We start from the raw sequence: 23,405 nt of genomic DNA on the forward strand, positions 1-23,405 counted from the left end.
TGCTATTAAAATCCTTATTTTTAAGAGAAAGGGGCTTAGGCTCAGTGACACTTGGCAGCCAAAATCACAGTTGGAACCCTTGTTTCCTGGCCTGAAACCCCCATGTAGGTCAAATTCCTAAGGTGACCAGGATTACTTGCTGAAGACACAGTCTTAGTCATTTGGCAGCACCTGGAGAGCCTGAGCAGCCTCATTAGAAATAAGATCCTCGGCTGGGCCGGTGGCTCATACCTGTAATCCCAGCACTTTGGGAGGCAGAGGCGGGCAGATCACCTGAGGTCAGGAGTTCAAGACCAGCCTGACCAACATGGAGAAACCTCGTCTCTACCAAAAATACAAAATTAGCCGGGCGTGGTGGCGCTCTTGCTTGTAACCCCAGCTGCTGCGGAGGCTGAGGCAAGAGAATTGCTTAACCCGGGAGGTGGAGGTTGCAGTGAGCTGAGATCACACCATTGCACTCCAGCCTGGGCAACAAGAGCGAAACTCCATTTCAAAAAAAAAAAAAAAGAAATAAGGTCCTCATCCCCAAGTAGGGAAGAGGTCAAAAAGGCCTGCAGGCATGGCTTATCGCACCCCATCCAAGCTAACCAGAATGTTACTACTGCAGCCATAATGGCTAATTGACCACATATTTGTCACTGCAGCTAAACCCAGACAGATAAAAATAATTTCAGTTGTAGTATTCTCAAATATGAAGAAGTGATATTTCTTTATAGACATTCATATGTATATTTAGTATCTAAACCTTGCAGTGCTGTGAGAATGAGAGGTCTGTATTTCCTATATATTTTTAACATTATGTTCAGTAAGTGTATGAACTTAGAATTACACTGTTACTGACTGATATTTACCAAAAATTCAAAAAAAATACTTGCAGGATCCTCAAAAAGTTGTCCATGTACCAAATTGGACGGAACTTCTATAATCCTTCAGAGCCAATGGAAATTCCCCAGCACAAGTAGGTTTATTTATATTTTCTGTTACTCCGAAATTATTATAATGTGAGCAACATAATTTATGATGCAATATTATACCATTATGCCTCCTGTGAGAGACGCTGTGATATGAAATGTAATGAATTTTTTTTAATTTTCAAGTTTTTTTAATGAAATGGTGCATGTGAACGTGAAGCTAGCAGCTTTGTTTTCTTATGTTAGTGTGATAGATAATTATCACAAATCCTAGAAGGAATTCAGAAACTGAATTTTCTGTGTATAATAAGTAATAATGAAAGCAGGATGAGCTGTATTTTGTTGTTGAAAGGCTGTTAGCACAGCCAGAGTGGTTGACATGAAATTGTCAGGGCAGCACGGATCAGAAAGAGTAGCCAACCAAATAACTCTGGTGAAGGATAGAATCCTTATGAACACCTGCAGAATTTCTACCTAAACTGGGAATTCGAGGCTTCAGGGAAAGTGGTCAGCTGTGTCTTGAACTGGTTGTTACTTAGCTCTCAAAAATACTGTGGTCAAACTATAGACAGAGAGGCAACTGGTAGCCCAAACGTAGATACATAAAGGGAGAAGTGCATAAAAGATAGAAAATGGGAGTGGTGTGTTTGGCCTTCTGCCTGGTGGAGGAAAAATGATGGAGTTTCCATATGTTCATTCAGAGTGTCAGCGTGTTCTCTATAAAGCACCCAATTCATCCTTGTCACTAATCTGTCCACCTGGATTAGAAAATCTCATAGGTGCAGATTATACTAAACTGCCCTAGGTGCTCAGCACATATGCCTGTCCTGGAGGCTGGCTTAGTATCACAGTGACTACTTATAGTCCACAAAATATAAACTGGAATTATTTTTAAAAATAATAGTCTATTATTTCATGCCATTTCTGTAACTTCTTATTCAAGATTTTTAAGTTTATGTGGGAAGAAACTGTAGGCTGTGTTCCGGTTTCTCTTGTACATCTGTTTGTGATATCACTTCTGTATTTCTTAATCTCATCATTAAATCTACCCACTGCCCTCGCCTTTGAATTGGGGTGCTTTTCTGAACCTAGATGTTTTCCTGCGGGGACAGATCACTCCATACATGTATTATTCCTATAGTTACGGTTTTCAGGCAGGGACATATCCCCCCTTCTTCAGGGAACATTTTGTATTGTCTAGAGACGTTTTTGGTTGTCACAGCTGGGAGGCTGCTACTGGCATCTAGTGGGTAGAGGCCAGGGAAATGCTGCTAAACATCCTACAGTACACAGGATGGTCCCTAACAAAAAATTATCCGGTTCAAAATGTTAGTGGTGCCAAGGCTGAGAAACTGCTTTACAGTAAGGTATTTTATCCTAAATGTATGCTTAAAGACACTGCAGCTGAAAAAAAGTTTTCAGTCAACAACTGGAAGAAATCAGACTAAAGAAAAAAATTATCTTGTTAAGATCTCAAGAATTAGAACAGAAAACTACCATTTAAAAATCTTTATTGTGTTTCCGGTATAACATTGACAATATTCCTTTTTTTCTTTTTTGTTTTTAAAGATTATCCCTTTGGCCTGGGTTTGCCATTTCTGTATCATATTTTGAAAGGAAGCTCCTGTTTAGCGCTGATGTGAGTTACAAAGTCCTCCGGAATGAGACGGTTCTGGAATTCATGACTGCTCTCTGTCAAAGAACTGGCTTGTCCTGTTTCACCCAGATGTGTGAGAAGCAGCTAATAGGGCTCATTGTCCTTACAAGGTACAAGCCTGCGTCTAAATAAACTTTTCTTCAGAAATCAATCATTGATGGTATTTGGGAATAGGAATAGTGTTGGAGTATTGGCCCGATATTACAGATCTAATCCGTTTACTCATCTGTTTAGAAGACCTGGTTGTTTTGCTGTCTGGAGTTCACACGTCCTTGTGTGGCATTCTGGACTGTCCACAGGCTCCAAATTCTCGCTTGCTGTACCCTCCTTTCCCCCAATGCCACTCTCTATTCTAACCCCCAGCGGTCTGCACTTTTCATGCTTCAGTTCAGTTCAATTCAGTTCACTTCAGTTGCCTGGATTCCCTACCCCAAATTCTGCCTTTTAAACTTCAGTTTTCACAAAGCTTAATTCTAATGTCCTGGCTTTTCTGACACCTCCATTTGCCTACTCAGTTGGAATTATTCAGTTTCTTCCCCTGGGCTGTGCCCGTAACACTTTGCTTATGGCTACCTTGTTGTGGCCATCTTATTTCATTTTACAGGACAGAAGGTTAGTTCCATGTCTCACCTTCTTTATTAGATTCAGGAGTCTTTTAAGTTGAGACCACATTTTACTTCTTTGCAACCTCTAGGTTTACGTATACAAAATTTGCCCTCATTGCACACTGAGCTGAGTTAAACACGGAAAATTTGGATGACTTCCTGAGTACTAAAAAGCTCACTGTATACTGCTGCTAGTCCAAGAATACTTTTTAAAAATTTTTTTAAGTTTTGGGATATATGTGCAGGATGTGCAGGTTTGTTACATAGGTAAAAGTGTGCCATGGTGGTTTGCTGCACCTGTCAACCCATCACCTAGGTATTAAATCCAGCATGCATTAGCTATTTTTCAGAATGCTCTCCCTCTCCCCGACCCTATCCCCTGAGAGGCCCCAGTGTGTGTTGTTTCCCTCCTCGTGTCCATGTGTTCTCATTTTTCAGCTCCCGCTTATAAGTGAGAACATGCGGTGTTTGGTTTTCTGTTCCTGCCTTGGTTTGCTGAGGATAATGGCTTCCAGCTCCATCCGTGTCCCTGCAAAGGACATGATCCTGTTCCTTTTTATGGCTGCAAGAATACTTCTTTTAGGGGACTTGTTAGCCTTCTATTCTGGCTTAGAATTTCCACTTAAACTTGTTTTCTGGGATATATAGCAGAGGGGTGGGACTGGCTGGATTCCACACTACTTGGTATGAGAAGGCTACCCTCTTATCCTCCTGTCATGATCTTGATGGATTAGCTTATCACATTTCAAAGTCATCTTGGAAAGAATCGAAAGCTCTAGAGAAATCTGCTGTGGTAGTTTCTGCCCCTAGGCTGGGTCATCCTGAGAGGACAGTCCAGGCTACACAGTGCTGAAGGGGAGAAGGAGCTTAGAGTAATCTTAGCTAACCTGTTTTGTAGTTTTGCCAAGGGCCAGCCCTAGCGGGGAGATTAAGCAAGACGCCAGCATTGTGGGTTGATTGGCCTTCTTTTGGTGCTTTTTTTTATCAGAAAAACTACCTGGGAGGTCAGAAACTCTGAGTGACACCAGAAGATAATGGGAAAGTTTTGAGCAATGCTTCAGCCTCTGAATATTTAAGAATGATGTACCTGAAGTTAGAGTATCTATCAGTGAGAAAAATAGACTGTGGTCTAAGGACTTTCCCACAGGTTTTGTTGGAATGTGGACAGAAGTCTTCCTGTATACGAAATTATTAAGGAATGCCCTTTTCAGATAAGAGCTATTTTTTAAAAAGTGAATATTCTTGTTTTATTGTTTTCATAATTTCTGACATTCTGGAGTCTATCTTATGTGTTGAATTAAAAGTGTGGTGAAGTAGCTGCTTATGTTAGATGATTAAAAAACAATTTAAAGACTTTTTATATTTGGCAGATACAATAACAGAACCTACTCCATTGATGACATTGACTGGTCAGTGAAGCCCACACACACCTTTCAGAAGCGGGATGGCACCGAGATCACCTATGTGGATTACTACAAGCAGGTAGGACTTTTCTTCATGCATCTCTATCTCCTTTCCTTTTACCTCAGAGAAGTCTCTTTATTCCAAGTCTCAGAGGTCCCCCAGATTGTAGGCTGAGTCTGCCTCCGACCTGATTCTCTGACTTGTCTCTCTTCTTCATCCCCACCCTCCCGGTCTCCTGTTGACCCTCATCCTATCTCCTGTTTCCTTCTTCCTGTAGTCTGAGTGATCTCCCTTTAAAGCATATCTGATCACACTGCTCGCAACGCTAATACATTTCCATGTCTCCTTATTGCCTTAGGACCACAGGTAAGCCCCTTAGCAGGGTTTCCAAGGCTCCTTATGATGTGGCCAGATCCTGCCTTTAAAGCCTCATCTCTTCCCATTCCCCTGCTCCCTTCCCTGGCTCTGATGTAATTGTCTCTTGTGATTGTGTGACTCAGTTTCTCCCCTGTGCATTTTCACACATGTTGCTTCCTTTTCCTGGATACCCCTTCACAGCCAGATGTACACTAGACACCCTTGCATACTCAGCTCAGCCATCAAGTCTCAAGGGAGCCCCAAAGCATTCCTCCCAGGATCCCCTCCCTGTTTCAGGTCATCACAGGCACCACACAAATGGTCTGAGCCCCATCCTAGACACTGAGCTCTGGGAAGGGGGCTCCTTATTTTTGGATTCCCAGGACTAGCTCAGTGCTTTGCACATCTTGGATACTCAAGAAACTATTGATGGAATCTGTTGCTGCCTCTGGAAGCTCTAGTCACATTTGCAACAGTTATCTCTACCCCTCATCTTCCATGTTCACTTCCTTTTGAAAGCACCTTCTCTTTAATGTATAGTAATATTCAGGTTAAAACAAACAAACAAAAACAAAAACCCTTTCTTGATCATTGTACACTTTCAGGAAAAGCTCTCTTTTTCTCCTTAGCTAACTTTAGAAAGTCATTTACACTAGCTCCAAGCACCTTTTCTGTTCTTCCTTCCTGAAACCTCAGCAGTCTGGTATCCAGTTATGCTGCTTTAGAAGTAGTTCTAGAAAGGTCAAGTTCAGTTACTGTTCTTATCCTAAAGGGCTTTCAGTGCATTTGATACCTGTGACCTCTCCCACCGGCTGGAACTGATCTCTTCCTTCCTTGACTCCTGGGACACATCCCTGCGGTTCTTCGCTACTTTCAGGTTGTTCTTCTTAGTCTCCTTTGACATTTTCCTCCTTCCTTCCTCACAAAGGAACCATTATTCACCATGGTTCCCTCATATAGAACCTTTTCGTTGTATTTTGAGATGGCTCAAATATAGTGTTTTTGCCTTGCCCTCATTCCCAAATTACATATTCATCTCCATTTCCAGAACATATTTGCATGAATACCCTGCAGGCATCTCAAACTAATATAATTCAGACTGAATTCATTGTCTTTCCCATTCCTGTTTGTCCTTGGAAATTCTGTAGCTCAGATAGGAATGATTTTGCTTTCTTCCTCTTCTTCACCTTAACCTCCTCATTCACTTGTCACCAAGATGAGTTCTGTATCCTTTATCCGTGAATTTTCTCTTTTCCAGCCCTATTCCCACTGCATTAATGCAGGCCATCTCGTGGATCCCCTCCCCCTACCATCACTCTTTATGCCCTAGCTCTCTCCTCACTGTGATCCCTCATCCTCACAGCCATCAGAGATCTTTCTGAAGTGCTGCCCAGAAATCTGATTACAAGCACAAGCTCTGGAGTAAGATGGTCCTGTCTCCAGCTGTGTAACCCTGGGTAAATCACTAAACTCAGAGTGTCATGTGTAAAGGAAATTTATCTGTCTACCTTCATGGTGTAGTGTAAGAACCGAATAAGATAATTACGCACGCAGAGCATTGAAGTGTGCCTGCACTTTGTGAGCACTGGGAGAACAGTGGAGACCATCCTCCTCCTTTTCTATCCTCTGCTTCTTCCTCTCTAGCACTGCATAGTTTGGCCCCCTCTTTCTTTCTTATATTTCTCAGCATCCCTCCTATGCACCCCACGCCTTTATCACCCCATCCACTCTGGCCTACACCTTCCTCAGCCTTTGCGTGTGTTCACTAGGCATCTGCGGAAAGCCACGCTGTACCTTTCTCCTTTACCCCTAGGTCAAATCCTAGCTTCAAGGCCAAGTGTGAAGTCCTCTCTGACCTTGCTTTCTGTCATACACATAGAAGAGCAAGCTGTTCTCCTTTCTAAGTACCTGTGCGTTCATCACATTGCTTCTTGAACACATATTCCTTGGAGAGCAAGGATGGCGTTTGGCTAATCCTTGATGCATAGTATCTAGCAAAGCATCTTGGCATAAAATGTGTTCGGTGTTTATTAAACCAACAGTTTGTTAAACATTTGGGTTTCTTTCTTGCATGATTAAATTTGTTCATATTTAAACAGAAGTATTTTAGGACCTGTGACATTCTGAAACGGGAATCATGGTAAAAATCCCAGTCACTGTTTTTTGAAATGAGTTGTGCTTCACTGCATATATATTGTAATTAGGGAGGAAAAGAAAGAAAACTGTGACAACTTCTAGTGTGCCCTCCTCCCTGTCCCAGGAAAGAAAGACTGATTATTATGTAGTCAGTTTTCAAAGTGGAAGACATCCTGATATTGACCTTTATATTTCTCTATTTTATCTTATCATACAAAGTATTTTCAAATGCTAAGAAAATTGGGGCAAGGGAGAGGGTCACATTTACCTTGTGAGAGCAGGTTAGGGGCTAGAGTTCTTGACCATGCTCCAGCTAGAGTCCTTCTTCCTGGAAGATGCCTTCATTTTGCTGGAGCTGTTACCTGAGACTCTCCATACTCCCTTGTTTTCTTCAAGGTCCTCTCTTGGTCTCCACCTGCATGGAGGCTTCCCTGATTTGCCAGCCATAATTCTGTCACTACCACCATCTTCTCTTCCTCCCCGCCCCTCCCACTCCAGCCCAGGGATCCAGTACTGAGTGGTATAATAAGCAGAGTCTTAACAGATCAATCCTAGCTGTGCTAATTTCCAGTTATGGAGCCTTGGGAAGATTGCTTAGTGTTTCACAGTGTTTTCTCATCTGCGAAGGGGACAATAATAGTATCTCTTTCATCGGTTTGTTGTGCTTTGTTGTGCTTTGTTAAGCATTGTTTGTGCTTCTTGTGGACCTTGCTTTGTAGATAATGTATTGATGCAGAAAGGCAGGGACTGTGCCTCTTTTGTCTTCTTATCCACTGCCGTTCCTGGAACACAGTAAGCACGCCATGTGTTCTAAATTAATGGAGTCATGCATACAAACTCACTTGATAAAGGCTTCTCCAAACTTCTTAGCCATAGCATCAGTTGCACCCGCTACTTTCAAATGACATTCTTGTTTTTTATTTTAATGACAAAGTTTTTCTTGAAATATAGAAATGCCCACATTTGACTTCTTTAATTGTGATTATTGATCTCAGCGTCACAATACCCAGGCATTTTATAAATTATAATTCCAGTTGTTCTGTCACTAATGTGGATTAAATTATAATGGAAACGAGTGTTCATTGTAACCTTTGTCTTTGGAGGGTAAATGAGCTTTTGCCAAGGTGAGACTGCTGAAATTGAAGTTTAGGATGGCAAAGGGAGAGGAATATGAACTAACAGTTGTCAGGGATTCATTATAAACCAGACCCCATGCTAGTGGTTTACATAAGATACCTGTGAGCTACTGTTTCACCTGTGAGCATCCTTATTTCATAGATGAGAAAACTTAAGTCACTTCCCCAGTGTCACAGCCCAAGCAAATAGAGGAGCTGGGGATCAAATTCACATTTGTCAGACTTCAGGGCTGCTTCCCTGTAACATCCTACTATCCTAGAAGGTAAGGACAGTCATGCTCTTTTGGGAAATCTGAGATTGTCTCACTGTAACTCACCTCCAGCTTGTGTATAGATATTTTCAAAATGAATATAGATGTTTAAAGCCAGATAGTTAAGCATGGGGCAGTCTGCCTCAGTCATCAGTAGTGGAAATGCTGGCCGTGAGTCAGTCCCAGCGATGTCATTGAACTATGTGTAGAACCAGCTGGAGTCTATTCTGAATCTGGCTGAAACCGAGAGACAGCAGGGAAACGATATTTTTAATGGTGTTGTGTTAGAAAAGATAATTAAAACAATAAAACTGGCCCTCAGATATAAAAGATAGGTCCTGGGAAGAAAGTAGCAATAAGTAGGTAACTATGGGATTGGTTAGATTTATTTATATATTAATGTTAGGATCACCTTGTTGAATGTAAGGATGCTCACCTGGCGGTGCTTCCATGTTAACTTTTCTCTTATTAATCTTGCATTTTATAGCAGTATGATATTACTGTATCTGACCTAAATCAGCCCATGCTTGTTAGTCTGTTAAAGAGGAAGAGAAATGACAACAGTGAGGCTCGGCTCGCCCACCTGATACCTGAGCTCTGCTTTCTAACAGGTAATGTTTGTGTTTTATACCTCTGTCAGGCTCCTGGATCCAGGCCCCTGATGCTTGGCAGTGGGCAGAAGCTCTTTAAGTTACCTGAATGCCAGGACATCGATTTAACCCATGGAGGATGGGCCTTTTAAGTAATTCATTCAATAATAGAGACATGTTGGGGGAATTGAGTGCCCTTTGGAATCTATTTCCTTTATCTCGTATATTCCATGTATTACTCTGATGTAAAATAGACCCCCTGATATCATCCTAAAACCAAGTTTCTCTTTGCCATTATTTGAATTTACTAGTATAGGAAGGAATGTGACTTAGATTTTCTTCAGGTGTATCACTAGAGTGGTTGCTAGAATGATCTGTACTTTCTTTTTGCATGAATTTTCAGAATATAATCCTCATTATACAGTAAAATCTGAATAACTGCCTCGAGTACTTTTAACAATGTTCTTTTGACTAACAGGTAGGCCTAGGAAGGGAAGACTTTCTACATTTTGCATTTGTGTGTTCCTTGAGTCAGCTTTCATGCATATATATCTATTTTGCCATTAGAAAAATTAATAAGAAGGGCTGGCATGGTGGCTCACGCCTGTAATCCTAGCACTTTGGGAGGCCAAGGCGGGCAGATCACCTGAGGTCAGGAGTTTGAGACCAGCCTGGCCAACATGGTGAAACCCCATCTCTATTAAAAATAAAAAACTAGCTGGGCATGGTGACACACGTCTGTAATCCCAGCTACTCAGGAGGCTGAGGCAGAAGGATCACTTGAACCCGAGAGGCAGAGGTTGCAGTGAGCCGCGATCACGCCATTGCTCTCCAGCCTGAGTGACAGAGCAAGACTCTGTCTCAAAAAAAAAAAAAAAAAAAGAAAGGAAAAGAAAAGAAGAAAAATTAATGAGGATATAATCCTTGAAGGAGGGTTGTTCATTCTTTTTATTTTTTTTTTTGAGATGGAGTTTCACTCTTGTTGCCCAGGCTGGAGTGCAATGGTGCGATCTTGGCTCACTGCAACCTCTGCCTCCCGGGTTCAAGCGATTCTCCTGCCTCCGCCTCCTGAGTAGCTGGGATTACAGGCAAGCACCACCACGCCCGGCTAATTTTGTATTTTTAGTAGAGACGGGGTTTCTCCATGTTGGTCAGGCTGGTCTCAAACTCCCGACCTCAGGTGATCCACCTGCCTCGGCCTCCCGAAGTGCTGGGATTACAGGCGTGAGCCACAGCGCCCGGCCTAAGGGGTGCTCATTCTTAATGGTGTTCTGATATTGTAGGTCTGCAGGACCCAATACAGTAGCCAATAGCACATGAGTTTTTGAATACTTGAAATGGGACTAGCTCTACTAAAAGAATGAGAGGAGGTGTGCTTTAAGTGTAACACACAGCCCAGATTTGAAAGGCTTAGTATAAAAAAAAAGAAGGAAACTACCTCATCAATAAATGTTTTATGTTGATTACATGTTGGAACGATAATATGTTGGATATACTGGGCTAAATAATATACACTATTCAAAGTAATTTCATCTGTTTCTTTTTTGCCTTTTCTTAATGTGGCTACCAGAAAACTTAAAATGACATACGTGGTTTTCATTTCTGTTGGATGTGCTATACAGATGGTGAATGCATTCAAGTGGAAAGGTTTAAACTGGGCCTTTGATGGGCTGAGTTGCTTATGTTCATTTTCTCACTTTGTCTTCATTTGCATTTAATAGGGCTGACTGGCCAGGCAACCTCTGATTTCCAGCTGATGAAGGCTGTGGCTGAAAAGACACGTCTCAGTCCTTCAGGCCGGCAGCAGCGCCTGGCCAGGCTTGTGGATGACATCCAGAGGTACTGGATCACCGCATGCATCCTGCCTGGGGCTGAGTTTTTAGTATTAGATGGCCTATGTAACACTGATATATTCCTTGAAGCAAATGTCTCATTCATATTGATTCAGAGCAAGGAGCTTTTGAATTGTGCTGTCCACAGCCCTTCATCTGAGATGTCTCAGGACTAAGGGTTTGAAGGGAGTTAGTTGGAGGCCATGCTGATAGGAATAACACTTGCTTTACCTTCATGCCCTGCTTTCATCTGTTTCATACATTGAGGTCTGGATAAAATGTTGAATAAAGAAGAAAGGTTATAATCTAAACAACAACAACAACCTTCAAGCAAACAAAGCAACCAGAAAAACACCAGGCCCCCAGTATTCAGGGTCAGGAATGCTCAGCTCTTAATACAGTGGCCTCAGCAGACTGAACTTTAGGAAAACCCCACTATGTGCCTTTTAAATTTGAGATATACCTTTGTGCCATCTGGTTCTGCCCATCTGATTATCAGACTATGTTTCAGTTCTTATTTATGACAGTTTGCTATAACATGTGTTTGGAAAATTGAGCTTCTCCTTGGTTTTCCTTTCTGACCCTCTAAAACTGAACTATCTAGTGTGGCTGCAGGGCACTTGAAATGTGGCTAGTGACACATCTAGAAATGACAGTTTTTTAAATCTTTTGGGTTAAATAACATATTTAAAACAATTTCACTTGTCATTTTTTTACTTTCTTAAGGTGGTTACTGGAAAATTTAAAATTACATATGTAGCTTGCTTTATATTCCTATTGGGCTATATTGTTGATCAACAGTCTTTTTTTTTTTTTTTAATCTTTTTTAAAGTAGTACTAGCTCATGGAGGATTTGGAAACTTACGTAGCACAAAGAAAGGAGAGAGAAAAGAGCTTGTATGTGTGTTTACTCAGTAAATATTTAACAAATGAGTGAATCACAATTGAATTAATTCAATTAATAGTATTAGTATATTCTTTCAGACTTTGCAAATGCATATAATCCTATTTTTTTAAAAGAGAAATGGTATAACACTGTACATCATGTTTTGTAGCTTGCTCTTTTCACTTCAGGGTTTTTCTCAAACATTTCCATATGATAAACGTGATCTCTATTATCATGCTAGTGGTTTCATAGTTTTTCAATTTCATGGATATACTTCACGTCATTTACCCTGGACATCCCTCAGACTTATGCCGAATTGAGAAGGGATTCCTGGTTCGTTTCCCTTATAGTGACTGTGGCTTAATCTTCCTGATGGATCTATCTGCCACCTTTCAGTAATACCACCCACCTCACCCCATTTCGTGACCAATGATGGCCTCACTCATCTCATCTTGGGCAGTTAGTATCTGAAGCAAAATAATTAACTCAAAGGAATTAGTGTGACCAGAGAAGACATAATCTGAATAGGTGGAAATAGTGAGCTATTGCAGAGAGACAGTGGTGAAGAGGTTTGAGCTTCCCTAAAAAAATTGGTGGAGCTTTAATAGGGAAACAAAAGCATGGGGATCTCCTCCATGTCCTGCAAATGCCTGGCTTACTGTGTGCTGAGTCCTATATATGGTTGCCGCTCTCAAGGAGCTTATGGCTCAGTGGAAGTTATCATATATCATACTCCCATGAGCTAAAACATCAACTATGATTAAAGCTTATTAAGTTATAAATGGAAAGTACTAAACAATAGAAAGTAGTGTTATTATTGCTGATATTAATATTCTCCTCATAGGATAGACAGGGTAATAGGAAGATCCTGAATCTTCTGAAGCTTAAATTCTTATGTTCCCTTCTTATATCATCCTTCTTCGACTCTCAGCCCAACAAATTCAGATATTCACAAAAGACATCTCCACATCCACTGGCTCCAAAATATCTCCTTATTAACAAGTGTGTTACCAAGAATAATATCTCATAGGTTTTGGGCACATGCCATGTGCCAGGGACTGTGGTAAACACTTTCTGTGTATTATCATATTTCATCTTTATATCAATCCTACGAAGTAGGTACTTTTATTATCCTTACATTTTGCCAGTAAGGAGACCAAGGCCTTAAAGATTAATAGTTTACTCAAGGTCATATATTATTAAATGTTAGAGCTAGGAGTTAAACCCAGGTCTGTCTGGCTTGAAAGCTTATTTTTCTAACCACTGTACTCCCACTGGAATCCTTTTCCCATTCCTGAACGTCCCAAATGAGCACAGTTGTCCCATAATTCTTTTAAGCAGGGAAAATATATGCTGAGTAGAATTAGAAGCCAGGAATCCTGAAGGCACAGAAAATCAGCCCCTGACTAATTCAGTAAGTTATAATTATATCTCTCTTTAATGATTTAAAACAACTTTATCAACAGGAATACCAATGCGCGTTTTGAACTAGAGACCTGGGGACTGCATTTTGGAAGCCAGATATCTCTGACTGGCCGGATTGTGCCTTCAGAAAAAATATTAATGCAAGACCACATAGTAAGTGTTGTGATTTTATTTTCATTTAAAAGTATTTACTTGAATATGTGTAAGTTTGTGCATTGGCCAGAGTGGCTTGTGTGCTTATAATATTTGGTTTGGCCATGTACTTCCATCTCTTTATCCTAAGACTTCAGATCCCCTGTAGTTTCCTTTTCAATCTGAATTTACTTGCACAGACTTAGCGGCACCCAGTGGACATGATTTAGGTTAGTCAAAAGACGGTATTTCAAATCATTGCAATTAAAACATACCCATCTTCTGTTGGGTGGTGCATTGCTCTTAAAAAAAAGCCATAGACATCTGAGGAAATTCTATTAACTGGTGAACATTAGTTCTACTAGATTGTTTTCTGATACCAAAACTGGACTTTTAGTTGCCATGTCAGTTATGTATGTTAATCTTTCGAAATAAAACACTGCTTAATGGACATTAAAATCAAGAAATATGCACAGAACCCAGCCCCAGACATAGTACTTGGGGAGAGAGGCATTCTGAAACCTGAAGAGACAAATCATCACCACTTCCAGACTTTGGCTGAAGAAATGAACCTATTAATATTTTACGCAAAAATTATACATTATCTTTCTCCCCTCCCCCTAAGTTTTGCCCACTTTAAAACACCAGTCACATTTCATGTTTAAAGGCTCTCTTCTTGCCTTTATTGGGTATAATAAACCAGTATGTCTAACTGATATAACTGAACAAGGAATGTATCATGTTGGTAGAATGGGGGGAATTTTTTTCATCTTTTTTTTTTTTTGAGACAGGTCTCATTCTGTTGCCCAGGCTGGAACATAGTGGCATGATCACAGCTTATTACAGCCTTAACCTCCTGGGCTCAAGTGATCCTGCCATCTCAGCCTCCCAAGAAGCTGGGACTATAGGCGTGCGCCACCATGCTCAGCTAATTTTTGTATTTTTTGTAGAAACCAGGTCTCCCTATGTTGCCCAGGGTGGTCTTGAACTCCTGGGCTCATGCCATCCTCCCACCTCGGCCTCTCAAAGTGCTGAGATTACAGACATGAGCCACCATGCCTGGCCTTGTCATTTCTTTACAATAATCTATCCAAGTTACAAAAACTCTCATTGGAGAAGCTAAGGAAGTACTATTTTTCAACACAAAACAAAACAAAACTTTATTGTGAAGTACTAAAATGTAGACTCCCATTAGGATCTTGGCGAGAGTTCAGTAAAGAGAAGCTCAGTTTCAGATCCACATGTGAAGGACTTATGTACTTAAAATGATCCATCTCATAATCTCTAGAAGTAAAATCATATTTCCCAGAGCCTTTCATTTTTATGTATTTGTTTGCATTTTTTTGGTGTAGAAACTGGTGTCCATAGGAGAAAGGGCATTAAAACAGGGAACTCATGCACTGGAGGTAGCAGGTGTCTAAGATGACAATGTCATCAACTTCTTGGCCCATTCTACTTTTCTGAAATTAGGTCCTAGGAACTGAATGAACTAAAAGTTCACAGGTCTCAGGGTACATTGTCCTGGGTCTCCTCCCAGCCCCATAAGACAACAGCAGGAAGAAGTGTTGTGGGCAGAAGGACTACAGCTCTCCTCATGCTCTAATGGACAGGAATGAACTTTGGCTCCAGAGAGAGCCATTGATGGAAAGCTAGCCCTTCTCCTTTGTTCTCAGGCCGAGGTAGGTGGACTCCTGGGGCTGAATCCAGCCCAGCCAGTGGAAGGCATCATGAGGATGGCTGATGGTTGGAAGTCAGAGAAGTCAGAGTGCTTGGTCGCAAGTGCCCTGACTGCCATGTCAGGAGACCAGCATTCTAAACCTGTCACTGCTGCCAAGTGGTTTCATAACCTCTCAGTCACAGCTTTCTAGTCTGTAAAACAAGAGGATTGGGATGTTTCTTAAATATTAATGTACATGTGAATCACTTGGGGGACATCTTAACATGCAGATTCTGATTCAGTGGGTCTGGGGTGGTGCACAGGACTCTGCATTTCTAACTGGCTTCTAGGCAATGCTCAAGCTGCTGGTCAAGGAAGGCTTGACAGCACTTCAAGTAGCAGGAGATTAGCATACAATGTGGTCCCTTTTAGTTCTAACAGTGGATCTTCCCGACTTGCTATGCCAAAGGCATCATTCAATTACAGTCTGAGGATATAAGCAGAGGTCTGGGAAGCAGGCTAACATTCCCTCTCTTCAGCGCAGGAAACCTGTTTTTCCTGGTCACATGAGAGACCTTTGGAGAGTGAGAAAGGAGCCTCCATCCTGGCTTCATCTTTGCTTCTAAGCATACCTACTCCTAGCTTAATATATAATCTTAACTATCGGGGAACCTGCCCCGATAGTCACATAGGTTATTTTCTATTTTCCTTAAGCATCGGCTGGTTTAAGAAATAAAGGGACAGAGTACAAAAGAGAGAAATTTTAAAGCTGGGTGTCCGGGGGAGACATCACATGTTGGTAGGTTCCATGATGCCCCACAAGCCGTAAAACCAGCAAGTTTTTATTAGGGATTTTCCAAAGGGGAGGGAGTGTACGAATAGGGTGTCAGTCACAAAGATCACGTACTTTACAAGATAATAGAATATCACAAGGCAAATGGAGGCAGGGCGAGATCACAGGACTACAGGCCCCTGGCAAAATTAAAATTGCTAATAAAGTTTTGGGCACCATTGTCATTGATAACATCTTAATAGGAGACAAGGTTTTGAGAGTAACAGGTCTGACCAAAATTTATTAGGCAGGAATTTCCTCTTCCTAATAAGCCTAGGAGCGCTATAGGAGACTGGGTCTATTTCACCTCCATAGTCTACAGACCATAAAAGACAGCCACACCCAGGGGGGCCAGTTCAGAGACCTACAGCCAGGCGTGCATTCTCTTTCTCAGGGATGTTCCTTGCTGAGAAAAAGAATTCAGCGAGCGATATTTCTCCTATTTGCTTTTGAAAGAAGAGAAATATGGCTCTGTTCTGCCCGACTCACCGGTGGTCAGAGTTTAAAGTTATCTCTCTTGTTCCTTAAACATTGCTGTTATCCTATTCTTTTTTCAAGGTGCCCAGATTTCATATTGTTCAAACACACATGCTCTACAATTTGTGTAGTTAATGCAATTATCACAAGGTCCTGAGGCGACATGCATCCTCCTCAGCTTACGAGATGACAGGATTAAGAGATTAAAGTAAAGACAGGCATAAGAAATCACAAAGGTATTGATTAAGGAAGTGATAAGTGTCCATGAAATCATCACAATTGATGTTTAAAGATCACAGTAAAGACAGGCATAAGAAATTATAAAAGTATTAATTTGAGGAACTAAAAAATGTCCATGAAATCTTCACAATCCACGTTCTTCTGCAATGGCTTCAGCCAGTCCCTCCGTTTGGGGTCCCTAACTTCCTGCAACACTTAACTGTTCTGTAGGCTGTGTTAGTTTTATTATGATGACCTAGAGTATTGATAATCAGCATTCTCTGAGATATTTAGATGCTTAAAGTAAAAGATAAAACGATACAGGCTATTTACCTGAGTCATTCATAATAAAGGCATAGATACTCAGAGCTGGAAGGGAACCTCAGTGATCTTTGAAACAGACACCATTCTCTGCGCACCACAGAGAATCATGAGGTTAAAGGGACCTCCGAGGTTCTGCCACCAGTGCCTGGAAGACCTGGGATGATGCCCAGATGCTTCCACTCCCAGAAAGCACATGTATTCTGTTCGGATGTGCAGTGCCTGCGTCTGTGTTTTAAGACTGAATAGCAAACTGTGTTAAACAGTTATAACAAAAGTTGGCCATCTTCACACTGTCTTTATTTAGCTGCTCTCTGAATAAATTTGTTCAATCCTTTCATGATCATTATTTTTCTCAGTGTCAACCTGTGTCTGCTGCTGACTGGTCCAAGGATATTCGAACTTGCAAGATTTTAAATGGACAGTCTTTGAATACCTGGTTGATTTTATGTAGTGACAGAACTGAACATGTTGCTGAGAGCTTTCTGAACTGCTTGAGAAGAGTTGCAGGTTCCATGGGATTTAACGTGGACTACCCCAAAATGTGAGAATACATTGAATTTTGTTCATAGATTAATTTGGTTTGGTTAGAAGGTAGGGAATAATGGCAGATGTATCAACAAAAGCTTCTTTATCCCAGTACAGTTTCCTAATGTAAAGTGCCAAGAAAATAATCATAAGTAGATAGATTTTGTAATGACTAAACTCTTATAAAGTTAAAATATATTTTATGTTGGTCTTTGTAAAACTTGTACACAGTTCTTAAGCAGTAGCATCATTACCTGAAAATCTTTCCTGTACCAGTTGGGATATAAATCTTTAATAATCCATATATTGTCTTCTCAACTGTTTTTCCTTCTTTCAGATCAGTTTTTCATATCAGTTATTTACTTAATTGCAAATGGATATTAAAAAATAAAAGTTGCATGTCCTGACTTTTACTTGATAGATTTTCTGCTTTAAAATTTAATATGAAAATAGATCTCAAATAAGCTTTTCTGATTCTGTTACTGTAGCATACTATTATTCAGAGAGTTTTCTGATAAGACTAAGGTCAACCATTTATTCTTAGAATGTTTATTGAGTACTAATATGTGTAGATACTATGCCAGTTGCTGGGGATGAGAAAGATAAACTGTTTTTCATTGAGTAAGAGATACATATACAATCACACTGAAAATAAATACTGTTTTGCTTTAGAAAAGCCAAAAGTTGGTCATGCCTCACTTTACTGAACCTGATATGCTTAGAAAAGAGGAACAGATACTTACTTATTTTTCTTTGTTATAGTGGAGTTATTCTTTAAACACAGTTACTAATTAATTACATCAGCAGCACAAGTATTAATCCTAAAGTCTCATTTAACACCATTGTTTAGAACTCTCCTCTTATCAAATCTGTTAATAAATAGCCTGGATTGAGTTTCACCCACTCTACTTTCTCTAAACCCATGAGCTAATAAAGCAGGAAATGATTATGAAAGAAGCCACAGTCCGTAGACCCTGGGCTGATGTCACAGGCTCTTTCTCACATGAATTCTGGAACAAGCCCATTGCTATGTTCTGTTCTTGGCCTGTTTTATTTGAAAGCTCATATTTTATTTCAACCTTCTTTTTTCCATAAAGTATCCATTTACCTGTTAGATTTATATGCATAGATAGCTTCTGTCTTCTAAAACATTCACCTGATGATTTTAGAAGGAATGGACTGTAAGTGCAGAGTCAGAGTGCAAGAGTTTGAATTGGATGAGTCAGGACCATCTAGTTGCTGAGACGGTTCTGCCAGCCAGTCACACAGGTCTGTTAGTATCTGCAGTCATGGGGTTGATGGTCCTGCCACCTGCTGGGCGAGTTTTAAAAAGCCACTGGGCATTGGGACAGTTCACTTATATACACATAAAAGAGGCTGATTCTACATAAAGAAACTAGTTTTACAAATTCCTATGTGTGTGAGAATTACTTTTGGAGCTGCTGGCCCCTAACATAATGTAAGCACAGAACAGATAATTGTTAAGTACTTGTGCGCTGATTAATTGATTAAGGCTAGACATTCCAGGCTCCAGACAAGCAACCACTAAGGAAAATAAAGATATTTTTGTCTAAATCATGCAAATTAGCTGAATATCTTGGTCTCATCAACCTGATGTTTTCTGAAACATTCGTTTTTAGATTCCTATAGCGATTCACTCTTACAGAAATCTTAATCCTGGTTGAGTTTTAACACTCTTTCAGACATTTGATACTGTGAGACTTGGGATTTCAAAAGTTCACTTTCAACCCCATTTTGAACAACAGAATTATTGATTATAGTGATTCTGGACAATTGAGAAGATCTTATTTTCTACCAAACCATTTTTTACACTGTAAAAATTATTGCTAAATGTTTTTATCATATTTTATAGTGAAACAATTTTAGACTCAAAAGGTTTTTATTTTCTCTAATAATTTTTCCTAAAACTACTAGTTTGTTATGAAAATTTATTTGTATTATTTCTAATGCCATATGATTATGTGCTACTAAGAAGGAAGTTACATAGCTTCAAAATTAATCTTTTTATGTAGCATAAAAGTACAAGAAAATCCAGCTGCATTTGTTAGAGCTATACAGCAATATGTTGATCCTGATATTCAGTTGGTAAGTACAGGATACTTTTTGAACTCCTTTAATCTATAATTTTAGTTCTGCTTTATATCTACAGTCTGAACATACCCTCCCATGATATATTTGCAGATTGCCATGCATTTCTCCAAAGCACCCAAGAAAATATTAATCTTAGTATTTTAATCAATATTTTATTTCCTTTCCACATTTCTAATATTAATTTTTAAATACAGTACTTCTTGTTACCCCTATAACAGCCATTGGTGTCTGCATAGTTTGCAACTCATTGGGGTCATCTTTTCCTTAAGATTTAAGATAAACTGACTCCCACCTCATCCCATAAATGTTGGTATCCAGTGTTCCCTATATTTCAGGGGATTCTTGGAGGGTTAGGTTTTTCCAAGTGACCTATGGCCCCAAATTCCTGCTTCCTCTGAATTCTTGCCACCTTCTGTGCATTTCAGAGAGGACGACTTCCTCCTGTGCTGCATCACCTGGTGGGACATCCACAGTTGCCTCATTTCCCAAAGGGCATGTGTGTATAGCTGACTTTGCAGACTGTTTGGGGCCAAGGCATGATTACATCACATCCCAACATTCCAGACAAATTAGAATTGACATCCCTGTTCTTAAAAATCTTTCAACAATTCCTATTTCCCAGGAATGTTTACTCTTTTACCAGACCTCAGCACCCCCGGGCTATTGTAGGGCTTTTCCTGTCCATTCCATCTACCGTTCTTACCTCCGTCACTCACTCAGCTCAACTTCCAACATTCTGTTCTTATGTCATGCAAACTAACTGAACTAACTAGCTAAGTGCTGTCTCTTTGCTTTTCTTTTAGTGAGTTTCTCTTTTACTCTAAAGGATCTTATATGAAACAGAGAATTCTCACCCTAAGAGCATTTATTTTTTAAACCAAACTTACAGAAAAGGGACAAGAACAGTACAAACAACTCTCTCATATACCCTTCACCCAGAATCCCAAATTATTGACCTTTTACCATATTTGCTTTATTATTTTCTATCTTTTTTGCTGAACCATTTGAGCGTAAGTTACAGGCATGATGCCCCAGTGCCCTTGACTATTTCAGTGCATATTTTCTATAAACAAGGTCTCTATCTTACAGAAGCATATGACAATCATCAAAATTAAGAAACAGTTTTCTTCATTTGTCTCAATTGTCACCTCTGTAGGAAAAGGCTGTACTGTCCTGCACTTAGTTGTCCAGTCTCTATAGTCTCTCCTTCAATCTGGAACAGCTCTTTAATTTTCCTTGACTCTGATGACCTTCCAATTTTGAAGAGTACAGATGAGTTATTTTGTATAACGTCCCTCGATTTGCGTTTGTCTGATGTCTCCTCATGATTAAATTCACATTATGCACTTTTGGCAAAGTAGCACAGCAATGATCCTATATTCTGAGTGCATCCTACCAGGTGGCACTCCACTGATTACGGTGATATCTGCCTGATTTCTCCACTGTAAAGTTAAGATTTATCAGTCGCATGTGTGCATATGTAGATATTTTGAGACTATATAAATAATCCTGTTCCTCATCACACTTTTACCCATTTGTCTTAGCATCTATTATAATTCTTGCCTGAATCCATCATTATTATGATGGTTAACAAATGATGGTCTTCCATTCCATCAGTCCTTCTACAGTTATTAGGTGGCATAGGAAGAACTTTCTCTTCTCCCCATTTATTCATTTGTGTTTCTTTATATCTGCATAGACTCATAGATTCTTATTTTGTTATAGTCCATTACTCTTATTATTTATTTTGTTGCTCTTAATATTGTACCGATTTTGCCAGTGGAATTCCCCTTCAAGCTGGCTTCTGTGTCTTTTTCATGTGTCTCCATCTTTCTTGGAACACTTTCTTATTTTCTGGCAAAATAAGATATTCCAGGCTCATCTTACAGTGTTCCTTCCCTGCCCTGGAATCAGATATCTTTCCCAGGAGTCCTGATTCCTTTTAGCAGAGAAGAGTATTTAGATACAAAGATTTGGGGCACTTGGTGTGCTTCCTTGCTACTGGGGTGTTGCTATCCCCAGGCTTTCTCAATGGGCATAGCTAGGAAATGTATGTTGCATGGCTCCTGTTATTCCCCACATACCTGCTTACTTGTCCAGCCCCGGTGTGAAACCAGTCTCACTTGGCTCCCATCTTCTCTCAGCCCATTGGGCCACTGCCTTGTTCTATCACTTTTCTTGCTTGGAGCCAAACTCATGAACTGTAAGGAAGGAAGGCCTCTAAGAGCCTTTTGCTGATAATTTAAAAATATTTTTCTTCACTTTATGTAATTAAATGTAAATAATTTTAGCTTTTGACACTGTGACTTTAAATAATTCTATAGGTGGAAAAATTACTTTGTTTTCTTCTGCTAATCATGACCACCTGTCTTTTCTACAATCTGGGGGCTTTCAAAAGTGGAGAATAAAATATGGGAAGGAGGCAGAGGTAGGCCCTTCAGTGCGGAAAGCATCTGATAAGAAGTAGGAGTAGGCCAGGGGCGGTGGCTCACGCCTGTAATCCCAGCACTTTGGGAGGCCAGGGAGAGTGGATCACAAGGTCAGGCATTCGAGTCCAGCCTGGCCAACGTAGTGAAACCCCATCTCTACTAAAAATAGAAAAAACTAGCCGGGCATGGTGGCAGGCGCCTGTAATCCCAGCTACTTGGAAGGCTGAGGCACAAGAATCGCTTGAACCCAGGAAGTGGAGGTCGCAGTGAGCCAAGATCGTGCCACTGCACTCCAGCCTGGGTGACGGTGTGAGACTCTGTCTCAGAAAAAGCAAAGCCAGGGGACTTGAAACTTCTCTATCTGCCACCCCCCCCCACCACCCCATATCCATACTCTCAACTTCAGTTTTGTTTTAAAAAGTGTATTTTTGTTTCCTTTATTTTGGTTCTCTTGTACCTAACGGGAAAAGCACCGTAGTTTAAATTCTCAACTTTGCTTATCTTTGGGTGGGGTCAGGGATGGACCAATGGGAATGAGAACTCGAAAACCACAGGAAAGGACCACTGCAAAGTTGGGGGTGAGGGAGTGGAGATAGCTGGAGAAGGAGCTCTGTGAGAAGGGAATTTGAGGGAATTGACAGAATCAAATCAGGAGAGAAAAGAGGAGAAAGGAAAAGCCAAGGGTGATGGGTAGGAGTGGGGTGGGGCTTTGCAGAGTGAATGGCTAATGAGAAGGCATTTCAAATGGATTAATTCACCAGTGGTTTAATGGCCATTTAAGAGAACTGTAGGCATGTTAGTGTTGCTTCTTGGGAACTTAGAGGTAAAAGATGTTTGTAGAATAATTTATGAATTCAATTCTTTAAAAAGCGACTTCTTAGCAGAAGTAAATTGACTTCCAAAATCTTTTGCTGTTTTTGCTTTTAGGTAATGTGCATTCTGCCTTCTAACCAGAAGACCTATTATGATTCCATTAAAAAATATTTGAGCTCAGACTGCCCAGTCCCAAGCCAATGTGTGCTTGCTCGGACCTTGAATAAACAGGGCATGATGATGAGTATTGCCACCAAGATCGCCATGCAGATGACTTGCAAGCTCGGAGGCGAGCTGTGGGCTGTGGAAATACCTGTAAGGACCTTGTCACATTTTTTCTATTAGTAATTAATAAATTCATTTTAAAGATTAAAGTAGGAGATGTTATCACATGATCCCAGAATTATTTGGTTTGCTTGTTTCTTAAGCCTCTGCCCTGGGTTCTGGCATTCCACAAGCCATTGTGAATCTCCAAAAGAGGCTCCATGCTTCTCAGGGAGCTTCAGTTAAGCTGCTAACTCAGCATAGGGACCTGATTTGAATCCTCTTGGCTGCTATTTTAAAATCTGTGTTCCATTGTCTCCACATTTACCTGCTTTCAGCAGAGTGCTAACTCTGAGAATAGCCTTGCACCCTGGATAGGGCCTCCCCAGAGCCTGGGGAGCTGGCATAGCCTATGATCTGAACCTCCAAAC

The 23,405-nt window shown here is 40.5% G+C and overlaps 1 protein-coding gene across 2 annotated transcripts in view; it reads left to right on the plus strand.

Moving 5' to 3' along the window:
* Positions 1-23,405, plus strand: part of PIWIL4 (piwi like RNA-mediated gene silencing 4) — a 56,561-nt gene that overhangs the window by 17,349 nt on the left and 15,807 nt on the right. The window contains exons 6-14 of one of the 2 annotated variants that reach the window (XM_054437359.2): positions 878-958; positions 2,481-2,678; positions 4,544-4,655; positions 8,945-9,068; positions 10,769-10,886; positions 13,232-13,343; positions 17,188-17,372; positions 19,390-19,462; positions 22,825-23,025. In XM_054437359.2, coding sequence (XP_054293334.2) covers positions 878-958; positions 2,481-2,678; positions 4,544-4,655; positions 8,945-9,068; positions 10,769-10,886; positions 13,232-13,343; positions 17,188-17,372; positions 19,390-19,462; positions 22,825-23,025 — 1,204 coding nt within the window. The remainder of the gene's footprint in view (positions 1-877; positions 959-2,480; positions 2,679-4,543; positions 4,656-8,944; positions 9,069-10,768; positions 10,887-13,231; positions 13,344-17,187; positions 17,373-19,389; positions 19,463-22,824; positions 23,026-23,405) is intronic. The other variant, XM_063671363.1, reaches the window with a different exon arrangement.

This window comes from Pongo pygmaeus, chromosome 9 (genome assembly GCF_028885625.2).
Source record: "Pongo pygmaeus isolate AG05252 chromosome 9, NHGRI_mPonPyg2-v2.0_pri, whole genome shotgun sequence".
NCBI lineage: Eukaryota > Metazoa > Chordata > Mammalia > Primates > Hominidae > Pongo > Pongo pygmaeus.